Genomic DNA, 16,167 nt, shown 5'->3' with positions numbered 1-16,167 from the left:
GGAGAGGCAACCAGGGTTGTCGTAGAAGACGTGATAAATGAGCCACCAGAGGATTGGGGGATTGAGGACGTGGGGGGACAGGGTGGCAGCCGAGGGGCAGCACTAGCAGTGAGTATTCCTAGAACAGGAGCCAGAAAGGCTGGGGCAGAGGCCCCGAGGGGAAGGGAGGGTGGAGGTGCCTGAGGAGGGGCCGAGAGGCTGGGAGACCTGGGCCTGCGGCTCAGCCGACACCCGTAACACCAACAACCCAACTAGAGCCAGCAGTGCCTCCCTGAGGACAGAGCCTCTTTATAGGGACTCTTTTGCTGAATCTCCAGAGTAGGTCCCCCCATTGTCCCTATTGTACAGAGGGGGAAAGGAAGGCCCAGTCTGAGTGACTTGTCCACAGTCTCAGCTAGGAGCGGCCCTGGGCCCGCACCACTCGCCAGCTAGCGAGGAGCTGTTCGCATCCAGAGATGTGCAGAGGGGAAGAGGAGCCCCTGGGAGAACAAGGACCCTGCTCCAGTTCCCTGGCTCAAGGTCATGAAGTCTGTCGATGGCCTGGGGCAGAGCCCTAAGAGTCCATCTGGGCCAGCTGTTCTAGTGCCAGAGATCCTGGGGCACAAGCCCCCCAAAGTGACCTCGCACAGCTGCCCTGGGATCTCCTCCTGCAGTCACTCCACAGGCACAGTCCTGGAGGGACCCATCTCTCCAGCGGGCACATGGGGTCCACAGGTGATGGCTGCGTTTCCAGGGGCAGCCTTGGCGCCAATGCCTTGGTTCACAGGCCAAGAGCGCCGCCTGGTGTCTATCTCAGGAAAAGCACCGGCTTCAAGAGTGTTGTCTCCTACCTGACAGATGGGTCTAAGGCAGAGGTCATTCTAGGCCACAAGGCCACCAGAGCTTGGAATTTAGAACCCACACCCTCATGCCCACCAGGGGAGACTCAGTCTTCCCCTGACATCTAACTCAGCAGGCTCAACCAACTGGAGGGAGAAGCTTCCCCGCTCCAAAGCCAGGGAGGGCCTGTGGCCTTGGTGGCTGATCTGAAGGGACTGTGGGGGTCTTGGAAGCACGGGAGGAGGATGCTCTGGAGAGGACTGGACCGCCCCATCTTTGGGAAGGATGGGCTCTGAGTTGGATGTTATCATTTGGGGGGTGAAAGGAAAAGTGGCCTTCCTTGGGCGTAGGCTGGTGAGGGCTGGGGTGGGGCTCTGGGTGCTGGCAGGGGCCGCGGGTCAGGTGAGCCCGATCCTCCTCAGCAGGAAGGTAGGGACCCACTCCAGAAGGCAGGGGGAGGCCACAGCGGGAGGTCAGGAGGGAATGCCACCCGCACTGACATTCTTCTCCCCTGGTGTTCAGTCTTCACACAGCTCCCGGTCAGCCACTTGTCCCCACGTCACAGATATGGAAACCGAGGGTCCATGATAGGCCCAAGATCACTCGGCAAGACTCAGAGCCAGGCCTGGGAACGTGGCCTCCTGGCTCCCAGGCCCGAGCTCTGACGACAGGCCCGGCCAGCTGGGCGGACCCCAGCCCACGCTGCCCTCTGTGCCTGGGGAGGCGGTGGAGGTAGCAAGGCCCAGGAGGCACCAGGGCCTCAGTGTCCTGCAGCAGGCCTGCCACCTTCTCTGGTAGGAGCCAGGGCCTTGGGCTGCAGGCGGTGCTGGGTCACTGTGTCATCTGGGAGGAGCTGAAGGCCTCCATCTCTGCCTTGGCCTCCGCCTTCGAGTGGCACCTCTGGAAGAACAACCACAGGAAGAGGAAGAAACCTGCAAGAAAGGACCGGTCAGTGGGCATCACTGAGAGCAGGAGCCTCGCCAGGAGCCCAGGGACCCCGAGCCGGGCTGAGCGGGGCCTCCCTGGGCCCAGGAGTATTTCCCAGAGCTCCTCCTCTTGGAGGACAGAAGGAGTGGCCTCTAGGAGCCAGAGGACTGGCCCCGCTGGCCCAGAGGGCACTTCCGTGCAGGCGAGGCTGCCCCCCACTCGGCAATGACGCAGCGCCCCTGGTCCTCTCGCCCTCGACCTCCCAACTGCTGTGAGCAACCCACAGGCCTCCTGCCCCCCCCCCCAGGCCCACCGTAGAGCGAGTTGACGATGGTGAAGAGGAAGAGCTGGGGCAGCAGGAAGATGCCAAAGGAGAAGAAAGCCAAGGACCAGGTGGTGCCCAGCAGCACGGTGAGGCCCAGCACGGTGACAGCGTCCCTGCAGGCCCGGCCACTCAGCGCCCTGTTCTGTGCCCACAGCCTGCGCAGGGCCCACAGCGCCCAGGCCAGCACCGCCAGGTTGAACAGGGAGGTGACGCCGCTGTAGCCCATGACCAGGACCTGATGCACCACGGGGCTGCACAGCCAGCACCTGCAGGGGACAGCAAAGCACCGGGTCAGCGCAGCTCCGAGCCCAGGGAGGCCAGCTGCCTCTGGATGCCATCTCGACTTGCAGCCCAGACGACCGTTTCCTTCTTTTCTCTCTTTCCCCTCCCTACCTCCCCCCTCCCTCCTTCCTCCCTCCCTCCCTCTATTTCCTCTCTCTCCCCCCGACCCTGGCCCTAGGTCCCCCGAGCCCTTCCTGTCTTTCCTGGCCAGAGGTGCCGCCTCTTACCCAACCTGAGCGCTGTGCGGCTGCCTGGCGTGGACGGTGCCGCGCGGTTCTCATGACCCACACGCGGGCACTAACCCTTCCCACCCTGAGGATGAGGAAACTGAGGCTCCAGCTCAGGAACCTCCAGTCCTGCTGGAGTCCGACCCACACACTAGTCAGGGGCAGAGGTGGGACTTGAAGCCCCTTGGTCTGAGCCCAGACCCTGTGCCCTTGTCATGGTCACCTGCTCAGGGACCCCAGGGACTCCTGCTGCTGCAGCCACTGTCCTGTGAACAGCGCTGGGGTTCATCTCACTGCTAGGCGATGCACTAGCAGCAACAGCCCCTTCACCCTCTTAATCCTGTCAGCGGATATTTGGGTCGTGTTCCAGGGTTGCGTGAGGAATGCGTGGGTATTAACGACGACGGTTAAGAGGCGAAAGAGGGTCACAAAAGCCAGAGTTATGGCTTCCTGAGGCAGAGGGAGGGGTGGGAAAAACACAGGGAAGCTAGTGCCTCGCCTAGGGTCCCTAACGTCCCTGTCATGTGTCACTTCAACTCTTCTGTCCATATCACACAGTATATAAGAAAACACATCTTTGACGAGGGTGAGTCACACCTCCTTGGAGACACAACCCGACCTCCAGAGAGAAAGTGGCCCCGTGGTCGGGGCTCACTGGCTGCAACTGGGTCCAGCTCTGCCACTGACTGCCTGGGTCTCCTTGGGCAAGTTCCAGGGCTTCTGTGCCTCACTGTCCTAACTACACAGCAGGCTTGACGTCGCAGGTTCCAGGAGGAGGCAGCAGACTGTCCCCAGGCCCCCAAGGGCCTTGCCTCCTATCAAGCCCCAAGGACACTGAGCCCCATCCCTGCACTGCCCTCCCCCAGGTCTACCCACTCTCTTCTCAGGCCAGGGGGGTCTGTGGGGCCTGGCAAGGTCGTGCCCTGGAGCAGGTCAGGAGGAGCCGGAATTGGATTAGTGAAGCACGGGGCTGAGCAGGATGGTCAGGGGCAGGCTGTGCTGGAAAGTCTCCTGGGAGCTGCAGGCCAAGGCTGGGCCCCACAGGCAGGCTCCACTGCCGGCCTGGGGGGCTAAGCGGGCACTGCCCTCTGACCCACGGCTTCCTGGCGTCAGCTGGTGCAGCTGCCCTGCAGGAGACTGCCACATCCGGGAGGAGGAGTGTGGCGCCCCCCCTCATCCCCATCTGAGCTCCTCCTCGCCCTCCAGCCAGGCCTGACCTGCAGGACACCCGTCTAGAGCCCCAGGCCCACGGGGCGTTCTGCCAGCGCCGGGCACTCACATGGACGTGTTCCCGATGATCGTGCCATTTTCCAGGCTCCTGGAGATGGGAATCACACGGGGCCCGTACACGGAGCTCTCGATGGTGAGGAGCAGCAGCACCAGGAGGGCAGGGACCCCTGAGGGAGGGACAAAGGCTCAGGAGGCCCCAAAGGGCTGACCCTCATCTCTGGGTCTGCTAACAGGGAACCCCACTGGGCAGGGGAGGGGAGGGGCCGCGCTGAGCTCCAGCCTCTGAGCACTGAGCCTGCGCTCTCGGAAGAGGCTCTTCATTAGTGACGGCTCTAGGACAGAACAGGAGGGGCAGTAGAGGGGACCACCCAGGGAAGATGGGGTGAGGAGCAAATGGGAGAGAGGGGTGAGGAAGTAGACATAACTGAAAAAGGGGGAAGGTGGTAATGGAGGCACCGATGATGGAAGCGACAGTGGTGAGGATGAGGATGATGGTGACGATGGAGATGATGGTGGGAGGTAGTGGAAACGGTGGGGCAGGGGATGGTGGTGATGGAGGTGGAGGTGGTGATGGTGGTGGGAGCAAGGGAGGGATGGAGGTGAGAGTATGGAGCTGATGGTGGTGAATGGTGAACTGGAAGTGGAGGTGGAGGTGATGATGGTAGTGGGAGGAAGTAATGGGGTTGATGGTGGGATTGGAGGTGGGCGATGGAGCTGATGGAGGTGGTGATGTGGTGGTAGTAGTAATGGTGGCCAGAGGTAGAGGTGGTGATGGTGGTGATGGTGGTGCTGGAGGTGGAGGTGGTACAGCTAATGGTGGTGGAGAAGGTAGTGGAGATGGTGGTGATGATGGTGGTGATGATGGTGGTGATGGAGGTGGAGCTGGAGGTGGTGATGTGGTGGTAGTAATGGTGGTTGGAGGTAGAGGTGGTGAGGGTGGTGGTGGAGGTGATGGTGATGGTGTTAGTGGACGTTGTAGAGCTGATGGTGATGGTGATGGTAGAGATGGTGGTGGAGGTGATGATGGTGATGGAGGTGGAGCTGTGGTGGTAGTTATGGTGGGCTGGAGGGGAGTTGGTGGGGCTGACAGTGGTGGTGATGGTGGTGGTGGAGGTAATGATGGTGGTGTTGGAGGTGGAGGTGGTAGAGCTAATGGTGATGCTGATGGTGATGGTGATGGTGGAGGTAGAGGTGGTGATGGTGGTGTTGGAGGTGGAGGTGGTAGAGCTGATGGTGATGGTGATGGTGGAGATGGTGGTGGTGATGTGGTGGTAGTTATGGTGGGCTGGAGGGGGGTTGGTGGGGCTGATGGTGGTGGTGGAGGTGATGGTGATGGTGTTGGAGGTGGAAGTGGAGGTGGTGATTGTGGAGCTGGAGGTGATGTGGTGGTGGTAGTAATGATGGTTGAAGTGGAGTTGATGGGGGGTGATGGTGGTGGTGATGGTGGTGATGGTGGTGTTGGAAGTGATGATGGTGATGGTGATGGAAACAGAGGTGGTGATGGTGATGGTAATGGTGATTGGAGAGGGTTTGGAGCTGATGGTCGTGGTGATGGTGTGTTGGAGGTGAAGCTGGAGGTGGTGATGTGGTGGTAGTAGTAATGGTGGGTTGAAGGTGGAGGTGACAGTGCTGATGGAGATGATACTGGTGGAGCTGGAGGAGGTGATGTGGAGGTAGTAATGGTGGTTAGAGGAGTTGGTGGGGCTGACGGTGGAGGTGGAGGTGCAGATGGTGATGAGATAGCGGTGCACTGTGTGTGTTGACAGAGACACTGGGGTGGCAGAGCGGCCACTTGGGCCGGCTGACCCCTAAGTGGGCAGGCCAGCTCACCCCAGCCCAGGGCGCCCAGCTTGAGCGCGTATCTGCGGATGTAGACGTTGTAGACGCGCCCGAGGAGAAGGTAGAGGTTGAAGCCCTCGATGGCCGTCCAGGTTTGGCAGCTGAGCAGCGCGAAGTGGAGCGTGGCCGCCAGGGCAGAGCACGCGGGCCCAGGCACCGGGGCCACGGCCGCCGTGGCGCTCAGAAGGAAGGCCACGTTCAGGAGCAGCACGGAGCCCTGCAGGTTCATGTGGATGTGCGTGACGGCGTCACTCGGCTTCCTGGGGTGGGAGCACGGGCCGGATGTCACCAGGCAGCGCCACCCGCTGGGCACAGTGATGCCACTGTGTGTGCTGTGACCCCTGCCTCCTGGCCCCGCCCTAGGAGACCGGGTGGGGACCAGGAGGAAGCCGAGCAGACGGGGACGGGCTGGACGCGGAGGCAGGGGCATACCTGACATAGAGGTGCAGCACGATGGTGAGCAGCGAGGCCACCACGGAGATGCTGCAGCCCACAAGGGACACGTACTCAAGGGGGGCCTGCAGCTCCTCGGGGAGCGGGGCCGGCGAGAGTTGCTGCGGGAGGGAGGGGGCTGGAGCCTGGGCGTGGACATGCCCTTCCCCGGCCCTTGACGGAGGGTCCCTTCCCTGCAAGCCCAGCCACCCTGGCAGATGTAGTGACTTTCCCCCAGAAACTCCCATCCCCCCCCCATGCAAATGCCCCTCCCCCATTCTCTGTGCCCCTGTGGGAAGGGGCCCCACTTCTCCCACCCCATGTGTGGACGGGCTACCAGGCCTGGCCTATCGAGCCTTCCTCCTCCTGCCCATAGCAATTGGCTCAAGGGATGAGCACATGATACACATCAAGCCACAGGATTCAGTCCCAAGACTAGTTGGCAGAATTGGGTAAGAAAGGCTTTTATTCCACTGGCCTGAAAGCTCCCAGGGCATGAGCCAGGAATTGCTGGCAGCCATATTATCCAGTGGGGAGACCCTGTTGGAGGGCCAAGCCAGGACGGATCAAACACAGTTGAAGAACAGAGAGAGAATCCTGTCTCAGTGCTATTCAGTTCCTGGACCAAGCCATGCCTGAAGCCTCCATAGCCCAACCTTTTCAGGAACATGAGCCCCTAAGTTTCTTTGTGTGTGTGTGTGTGGTTTAAGCCCACTTGAGTTGGATTTTCTTTCCCTTATACCAGCTTTTGCCTTGCCCCTCTGCCAGGGGCATGGAGCCCTGTGTGGCTCTGACTCCCTCGCCCAGCCTGGATGCACACGTACCATGAGAACAGCAAAGTAGGTGAGGTGGTTGCAGTGGCAGAGCACCTGGGAGGGGGAGGGCTGCTCTGTGCGGCAGCCCTCGGGGCTCCAGGCCCCCCAGTGGTGCTTGCTGGCTCCCTTCTTCCAGAAGACACAGGTCAACGTGTAGCCTTCCTGAGGGGAGATGCTGGGTCAGTCCCAGGGGAGCAGCGAGGGGCCAGACTTCAGGGGTCTGAGCGTCCCGGGGGCAAAGCAGGCTCCGCTGCCTCCCTCCAACATGTACGGGGCACGGGCTGAGCTTGGGCATGGGACAGTCCCAGATGCCGACCACACGCCCACCAGGGACTCTCAGAGGGACCTGGGCAAGACGCTAGGCTTCTCTGAGCCTCAGTCTGCTTGTCTGCAAAATAGGGTCGTTCATGCCCAGGTTACGAGGCTGGTGCAAAATGAAAGTCTGCGGGGCCTCCTGAGGCCCAGCTCTGGCCTCTGGCATGGCCAGTGGTCCCCTATCTCCCACTGGTGAGGGCTACAGATGACCCAGACCCAGGCCCAGAGTGGGAGAGACTCATTCCAGCCACACTGGGCAGTGCCTTGGAGACCGCAGAGGAAGGGCCAGAGGAGGGGCACCGAGGCCTCCAGCCCGATTTCCACGACACTGGAGGTAGGGCGTTTGCTCCAGGGGGAGGGAACTGCCCTGAGCAGGGAAGGAAGGTCCAGGGCACTTCTGGTGAAGCCGCAGGGACATGGAGCCAGAGGACAGGGCTCCGAGCTTTTCAGCAAGGACAGGGACAGGGAAACAGGGCACTGGGCTGTGTCCACCTGGCAGCCTTTCCCCCTATTCCACTACGAGGGTTTTCACTCCTCCACCCCACGTGACCCAGGTGGGGCCAATCCACACGTTCCATCCCCCTGGGCACAGAGACTGGTTCAGGGATGGACACATGACCCAGCTGAACCTTTAGGACCCTGGATCCTGATTTGCACTGGTAAGGTAGACCCTCTGGAAAGAGGGAAAGGAAGCCCGCCTGATTAGCACCCGTCTTGCCAAGGCAGGAAACAATTGCTGAGAGATGGAGAGAGACTGACCCATAAGAGTACTGTGTCAGTCCCTGGATCCAGCCATGTCTGAAGGTGGATCACCCCTGGACATGTCATTGACGTGAGCCAAGAATTCCCTTTTGTGCTTAAGCGGGCTTGAGGTGGTCTTCTATCATTAGCAACAGAAAGAATCCTGAAGAATGCAATGAGTGAAAGTTTCTCATCTCCTTAGTAGGAATTTTCAGAATGTGACGGTTCCTCAGGTTTGAGTTTGGTCAAACCAGTGTTCAACAGGAGACCCACAGAGGGGCAGGGGTGGGGTGGAAAGGGGGGTACTCCAACAGTACCAAGCTCTGGTTGTGCCAGAAGCTGATGTTGACTGGCTCGGTGAGGTTGTCCACGTGGCTGTGGTCCAGCTGGGCCCCCAGGACGTAGTTGTTGAGCAGGGATGAGTTGCTTTCATCCTGGAAGGGCAGCGGACAGACCAAGGGCTGAGGGCCCAGGGGAGACCAGAGCCCTCTTTCCCAGCCCCTCCTCCCACCACCTGGGGCTATCCTCTCACCCACCACCAGGGGGCGCGCTGCCCATTTGTTTAACGCATTCCACCCTCCAGCCCTCACCTCACACCTATCCTCAATTTCAAAGACAAGGTTGAGTGGCACCTTCTCTAGATTCCCCTGGCACTGTCCCTTGGGAAAACTTTGCCTCCACCTTCATTCATCCGTCATTTTGTGGTTGTCATCAACCTCACGCTAACATTGAATCACTAAGATCTTTTTTTTTTTTTGCAGGGTGGGTGGGGGGTACGCGGGATTGAACTCAGGGGCACTTGACCACTGAGCCACATCGCAGCCCTATTTTGTATTTAGAGACAGGGTCTCACTGAGTTGCTAAACACCTCGCTTTGGCTGAGGCTGGTTTTCACTCGCCATCCTCCTGCCTCAGCCTCCTTGGCCGCTGGGATTACAAGTGTGCACCACTGCACCCAACAAATCCCCAAAGTTCAGGTGTGGAGACAGGGTTCTCGAGGGCAGGGACCTTGTGCCTCGGTGTCTGTCTCTCACACAGGCGCACACCTACGAGCCTGCTTAGGTTTAATTTGCAGATTGTGAGGGCACCTCCCTACAGCTTGTTGGGAAACTGAGGCCCAGTAAGGGCCAATGGCAGGCCAAGGTTGCACTGTGGGCTGGTCCCCACTCAGAGGCCAGGAGTGGCCTGCAGTGTCCCCAGAAAGGGGCTGGCACCTGCCCTCCTCCACCCACCACCTGCTGACCTGGAAAAAGTAGGTGGTGAAGAAGTAGACGCAGATGAGCCGCAGCTCCCGGGGCCGGGCAGCGCAGGCCTCTCGGGTCAGCTCTGCAGGGAACTGCATGGCGTGCGGGACCCGGGCCTGCGGAGGGCCACAGACAGGCTGAGCCCGGTGTCCAGGGCCTGCGGGCAGGCCTGGCCCCAGTGCCTTTGCTGTCCCCACTCCCCACCAAACCTTCCGGGCCTCATCCTCTGCAGTTCCTTTCCGGGGCCTCCATTGGCAAAGCTCGGACTGCCCCTCACCCGGCCCCAGGGCCCAGCGTCCATCAGGGGCTCCAGCCTCGAGCTTGGGTTCTGGACCCCACCCAACTGAGGTCCCTGAGCATGGAGCCAGGTCAGCACCGTACCAACCAGGCATCCAGCCAGGATCACACAGGTACTAGCGGAGCCAGGTTCCCTGGCCTCTCCCAACGCTGCTACCCGAGGGACACACCTCCATCTGGCTCGGGCAAAGGGGGACGAAGACACCGTCCTTCAGGGGCCATGGGCGCCTCCCCTCCTGCTGTGCCCACGCTCCCAGTTTACAGAGGAGGCAGCTTCAGCCACTCGGGGCGGCGCCTGGGCTGGGGCCAGGCAGCGGAGCCTGGGGACAGTGCGGACCTTCAACTCCCACAGGACTTCGGGCCACCCCTTCTCCCGGCCACCTCTGACCTGCGAGACCTGCTCCAGAGTGTGGCTGCTCAGTGCAAGGCCAGCAAAGTCGCAGCCCAGCTTGAAGATCAGAGACTGGATGGTGCGCGTCTCCAGGGTCAGGTTGTCGCCGTAGAAGCTGGCGTTCAGCAGCCTCTGCTCCAGGCCCTCCACCTGCCTGAGGGCCCGACACGCGGCCAGGGGGCAAAAGAGAGCTGTGGGTGGCCTGCGAGTGCAGGGTCTCCCGTGCCCCAGCCTGTCACTCCCACTCCAGACCATTGCAGTGTCCCTGTCACACCCTGACCTTGGCTTTCCACCCATCTCCTTCTCCTACTTGACTCCTCTTCAGGTCCCAGTTTGTTGTCACCACCTCCAGGAAGCCTTCCCTGACTGCTCCCCCTAATGAGAGATGTATCTCTGTGCTTCCTAGTGGCAGCTCTTAGCCCTTGTCAGTCACCAGCATTGACCTCTCACCCAGAGCTGCTTGGTCACTGAGTCACAGACCATGGAGGCTCCAGCCACAGTCCTAGAGTCCCTGCCTAGGAAAAGGCAGAGACCCACTTGGTTTTATGACATCTATGGTTAAGGGCTCCTGTCCTAGACAAAACACTCCAGGAGGGCAGGGACATGTCTCTTTTCCATCTCCAGAACCTAGCATCAGGCACACAGTGGTTTCTCGATAAACACAACCTGACAAATGCAGTTAAGAGTCTACCCTGGGCTGGCACCGCGGTGCAGGCCTATAATTCCAGCAACTCAGGAGGCTGAGGCAGGAGGATTGCAAATTTAAGGCTAGTCACAGCAACTTGGCAAGGCCCTGTCTCGATGTTGCTCGGTGATACAGGACTTGCCTAGCTTGTGCAAGGCCCCGGATTCAACACTCAGCACCACAAGAAAAGAAAGAAGGAGAGAGTCCGTACTGGACCAGGCCTGGGCACTAATTCGAGGTACAGTTGGGGCAGGAGCACAGTTGACCGAGAGGTTCAGCTGGACACCACTCACCGAGCAGGAGAAGTCAGCTTCCGGCCCTTGGCCTGCTCCATGTTCCGCATCCAGCTCAGGAGTTCTTGCTCTGTCTCTATGGGGGGCAAGACCATCCTCCCCCTCAGCCTGCACCCTCAGCTGCCCCCTGGCCCACGGCCTCTGGACCTCACATCCCCAGCCAGAGACTCACCCAAGCTGCTGCCCCCAAGAGGACGAGTGGCCCCCTTTCCATCTGCCTGGGTTCGAGCCCTCGGCCTTCCACAGCACAGCCCTGGGCCTTGATGGGGTCTGACCCGGCCAGCGGAGCCTTCTTACCTGAGATCCTGCCCTGAGAAATCAGAAAGCACAGGCAGACGAAAAGGGTCCTGCAGCCATCCATGCCCTGTGGCCAGGTCTCTCCAAAAGTAGCTCCTGCCCTGGAAAACATGCACATACCACCATCAATGTGGTAAAAGAGACACCTCTGACTTCTTCCAGGAGCCTGGCATGTCCCGGGGTTGGGACCTGCAGCATCTTCTTAGCTCCTCACTATGCCTGCGTTTCAGATGAGGAGGCTGAGGCTGGGAGGGCGGGGTCTCGCTTTGCTTGAAGGTGCCTGAAGCAGGGTCTCTGTGACTCCAGAATGTTTGATCACTGGGTAACAGCTGCCATCCACAGCTCCGCCTAAGACACCCCTCCCATAAAGTGGACTCTCTGGGGACTCCATAGAGCCCCCCACCTCATCCAGGGGGAACTGGGAACAAGCAACATCTAAGTCAGTCCCTCCCTGACATTAACTTGCCCTGGGTCAGGATCTTCTAACAGGAACCAAGAAACTGCTTAAACTGACTGTTCCAAGGAGAGTATCCTAGGGCTACCAGCATTTCGGTGTTCCTCAATGAAATGGCCAAGATCTAACTGATGGGAAAGCTCTCCCGGTCCCCAAGCCCAGACAAGCAATGGAGTTTTTAGTGCTCCACTCTTAAATGTAAATCGTCCCAACAAGGATTACTGGATATTTCAACACAGGCGCCCTTTCTCAGAAAGTTGTTGGAGGATGCACCCCAACCAAATGAGGAAGCGAACCACAAAAGAATACACGATGTACAGGAATCCCCACCGCAGGACAGGTGAAGCTGCTCCCCAGAAACTGTGCCAAGAGGCTGATGGTTAAGAACAGGATGGGCGGGGGGGCTGGGGTTGTGGCTCTGCGGTAGAGAGCCCGCCTAGCACATGCGAGGCCCTGGGTTCGATCGGGGCAGGGAAAAAGAAGGCTTGGGACAGGGAAAAAGAAGGCTCCAGAAGGGATTCCTCCAAGGACTAAGATTTATATAGTCGTCATAGCAACACTGAACAGGAAGGTTGTTTCTCCTTGTGTAAAAGGCATATTAAAATGATTTCCACTTCCACTTTGGATATAGAGAGCCACAAGAGAATGTCACTCCACCGTGACAGTGGAAAAAAGCCGAACAATTTACTGATCCACTGTTGAGCCCTTTGAGGGCTGAGGTCCAGGGCAACCCACCGAGCTGGTTTCTGAGAGTATTTGGAACACAGGTTCAAGGTGGTGCCCAGGTGCCATGGAGAGGAACTCTTTCCCCTTTCTACACTCTGCAGAGAAAGCATAGTTGCCCAAGAGGAGACCAGAAGAAAACAATCCATATCTGGAAGAATTTTTTTTTCCAGAACTGGGGATTGAACCCAGGGATGCTCTATGTCCCCGCTAAAATTGCTGAGGCTGGCTTTGAACTCGCAACCCTCCTGCCTCAGCCTCCCGAGCTGCTGGGTCTTATATTTTTTTAATTTGAGACAAGAGTCTGGCTAAGTAGCCCAGGCTGGCCTCGACCTTGCTATCCTCCTGTCTCAATCTTAATGAATTCTTCATGGCTAGAGTGGCAGCTTAGCATCCCTGAGAGATCCAGATTTCAAAGGAGTTCAGGGCTGGGGCTGTAGCTCAGTGGCAGAGCACTTGCCTAGCACGTGGGAGGCACTGGGTTCGATCCTTAGCACCACATAAAAATAAAATAAAGGCATGCTGTCCATGTACAACTACCAAAAAAACCTTAGTTATACATTTATTAAATACATACATAAATAAATAAAAGGGGTCCAGACCTCCAGACAGTCCCTCCCTCAGTCCTCCCCAGGGAGCTGATGAGACTGATTGGAAGGGGCGGGGCCTGAGAGAGGCCCCATGGTGACAAGGGCATGCAGGACCTGCCAAGGACCCAGGGAGGCGGCAGCAGTGCCGCCTGAGCTCTGGGTCTGCGGAGTTCAAGGTGGTGCCGGTGCCTTGGGGACCTGGCTCTCCTGGGAGACTCCCACACCGGGTCCCTCTCGGGCAAGAACAGAAACTGCCCCGCGCCCACCCTGCATGGATGGTAAGAGCCTCTGGACACTGGCCGGAGCAGGACAGGCATCCTGACTGTCAGGCAGGGGCGGGAGCAGGCCCCCAGCGGCTCAGGACCTCCCACCCATCAGGCCCAGGTGGCTCCCTGGGGTGGGGGACAGGAAGTCTGCCTGCACTCCCGCACCTGCACTGAGTTTGGAGAAAAACAGGAACACTGGCCAGTCCCCCTCCTGGGCTCTCGTCTGAATGTCTAAGACCGAAACTAGAGCAGGAGAACAAGAAGCCGCCGCCCCCACCACAGAACTTGCACCAGGGGACCAGCAACCGCAGACTAAGCTGGGGAAGGAGCTAGAACCCGGACGGAGAGCCCGTCGGTGTCACTTTGTGCAAGCTGAGCACCAAACAGGGACACCGAGAAAAATCCCCGGGGACTCAAGCCCCGGTGCTCAGCACAAAGTAACAGCCATGGTGCGCAGACGGTAACTATGGCAACGAAAAACCTGAATCAACCACAGACTCCATCAACTCAATGCCCTCTACTAAAGCCACAGATACAAAATATGCCCATTTCTAGGAATAAATATGGTTTGACTCACCCACTACTGTCCTCTTATGCACAGTGCCTGGAGGTCAGTCAGGGACTCCGTGGCACATAATAAAACCAAGTAAAAGAAGAGGCCTGGGCTAGCCAGGTGCAGGGCACCCAGCTGTAATCCCAGCTACTGGAGAGGCTGACACAGGACGATCGCCCAAGGCCAGCCTGGGCAACTGGGAGAGACCCTGTCTCAAATAAATAAGGGCAGTGGTGGGATATCCCTGCACTCAGTCCCTAACTCCACTAAAAAATAAAAATAAAAAGGGACCCAGGACTGGGGAGGTAACTCAGTGGTAGAGTGGTTGCTGGCTTAGGCCCTGGTTTCAATCTGCAGCATGAAAAGAAGAAAGAAAGAAAGGAATGAAGGAGGGAAAAGGGGGAGTGAGGGAAGGAAGAAAAAGAAAAGAAAAGAAAGGAAGGAAGAAAAGGAAGCCATTATGGAGACATAAAAGATGTAGTGAGAAAAATGAATTCCAAGAACATACGGGAAATTGTAGGAGGCAATAGAAACTACTAAGGATGGCCAAGTAAAAGTGATGGAAATGAAAACTCCATATCAGCGATGAAGAAATCTTTCAATGGATTTATCAGCAAACCAGACCCAGCCAAGTAAAGCTCAGTAAACCTGAAGATAGAGCAATATAGATTACCCTGGTTGAAACACTGTGTTATTCAGCCTTCCAATACTGTAACAAAATACCTGAGATAAAAACTTATGAAGAGAAAAAGGTTACCTTTGACTCACAGTTTTAGAAGTTAAAAAATCAGAATTAGAAGACATGATGCATTGACTCCATTACTTTGGGCCTGTGGCAAAGCAGCACATCATGGTAGGTGGACGTGACAAGCAAAACTGCTTACATCACGAGTAAGAGATCGAAAGAAAAAAGAAAGGAGGAAAGGATCAAATCCCATAGTCTCCCCTGAGTAGACCCCATCTCTCAAATTTCCATCACCTCCCAGAGCACCACCCTGGATAGAAAGCCCTTAACACAGGGGCTTTGCAGGGGACTTTCAACATGTAAACTGTAACAGACATGAAGAGCAAGAGTGAAAATTAAATATTGACAAAAGTCAATATTCCAATATGTACGTCATTGGAGTCTTGGGAGTAGAGAGGGCAGAGAAGATACAGAAATAGAAACAGAAAAACAATAGAAAAACAACAGAAATAAAAGAGTGACATTGAAGAGATAATGGCTAAAACTTTTCCTAAATTATTAAAAGAACAAACCATAGATCCAAGGAGCTCTGCCAAACCCGGAAGGATGCATCTAAATAAAACACACCCCGTCCCATCATAGACGTGTGGCCGCAAAAGCAAAAAGAAAGAAAATCTTGAAGGGCATCCGGAGAACAAGAACCAGGTGGACCAGGATAAACAGTAAGGACAAGGAAAGACTTCTGATCAAAAACTATACGAGCCAGAAGAAAACGCAGCATATCTTTCGAGAAAAACCCACCATCTTAAAATTTATGCACAGTGAACATATCTTTTAAAAAATGAAAGCCAAATAAGAACTTTTTCAGATGAGCCAGGACTTAGAGAATTCATGGCCAACAAACTTGAACTGAGAGAAATTCCAAAGGAAGTTCCTAGGGTAGAAGGCAAATTATACCCGATGGAAATCTGGACCTACACAAGGAGACGAAAAGTGTTGGATTTGGTAAAAATGTGTTAAATACGAAATAAAATAAAACCCCTTAATTTTTATATCTGTAATAGTGCAGGCATATTGTGGAGATCTTAATAATGTGGAAGAAAAATGGCAAAAAGCGTGAACATGGACTATTCTGTTGTCAGATGCTTATGTTGTATGTTAAGTGTTGCAAGGTTATTTGAAGGTCAGTCGTGGAAAGTTAAATATGTATATGGTAAACCCAAGAGTAACCATTAGAAAAAGAAAACAGTAAGAAAAGATGATAAGACAATCATAGAAATAAAATCATTTAATTTTTCTACATTCTTCTATGTATATGCCTATCTTTTGCCCCGCACAAAAGTCAACTCAAAGTACATCGAAGACCTAAGAAATAGACCAGAAACTTAGCAACTTCTAGAAGAAAACACAGGCTCCACTCTCAAACATATTGGTGCAGACAGTGACTTCCTTAACAAGATCTCTAAAGCTCAGGACACAATGCCAAGAGTTAACAAATTGGAAGGCATCAAATTAAAAAGCTTCTGCACAGCAAAGGAAACTGGAGAATGAAGAGAGAGCCCACAGGATGGAAGAAGATCTTTGCCATCTGCTCCTCTGACAGAGGATTAATGTCCAGAACACACAAAGCACTCAGAAAAACTTAACACCAAAAACAACTAACCCAGTCAATCAATGGGCAAAAAGAACTAAATGGGCATTTAAATACTCACTCTAAAATAAGACAGGGCAAGAAGA

The 16,167-nt window shown here is 56.3% G+C and overlaps 1 protein-coding gene across 4 annotated transcripts in view; it reads right to left on the bottom strand.

Moving 5' to 3' along the window:
* Positions 1-264: 264 nt before the first annotated feature.
* Adgrg5 (adhesion G protein-coupled receptor G5) overlaps positions 265-16,167 on the bottom strand; it is a 28,706-nt gene continuing 12,803 nt past the window's right edge. For 3 of the 4 annotated variants that reach the window (XM_046435156.1, XM_046435154.2, XM_046435152.2), the window contains exons 3-13: positions 11,160-11,260; positions 10,863-10,938; positions 9,882-10,038; positions 9,196-9,312; positions 8,270-8,386; positions 6,906-7,058; positions 6,082-6,203; positions 5,641-5,909; positions 3,860-3,977; positions 2,060-2,337; positions 265-1,751 (exon numbers count right to left, since the gene is read on the bottom strand). In XM_046435156.1, coding sequence (XP_046291112.1) covers positions 1,651-1,751; positions 2,060-2,337; positions 3,860-3,977; positions 5,641-5,909; positions 6,082-6,203; positions 6,906-7,058; positions 8,270-8,386; positions 9,196-9,312; positions 9,882-10,038; positions 10,863-10,938; positions 11,160-11,223 — 1,572 coding nt within the window. In that variant the 5' untranslated portion in view covers positions 11,224-11,260 and the 3' untranslated portion in view covers positions 265-1,650. The remainder of the gene's footprint in view (positions 1,752-2,059; positions 2,338-3,859; positions 3,978-5,640; positions 5,910-6,081; positions 6,204-6,905; positions 7,059-8,269; positions 8,387-9,195; positions 9,313-9,881; positions 10,039-10,862; positions 10,939-11,159; positions 11,261-16,167) is intronic. The other variant, XM_058575906.1, reaches the window with a different exon arrangement.

The sequence above is a fragment of the Marmota monax genome, unplaced genomic scaffold, assembly GCF_021218885.2.
Source record: "Marmota monax isolate L192 unplaced genomic scaffold, Marmota_monax_Labrador192_F-V1.1 WCK01_AAM20220418_F8-fsc00024, whole genome shotgun sequence".
NCBI lineage: Eukaryota > Metazoa > Chordata > Mammalia > Rodentia > Sciuridae > Marmota > Marmota monax.
This window is presented reverse-complemented; position numbering and strand designations above follow the sequence as displayed.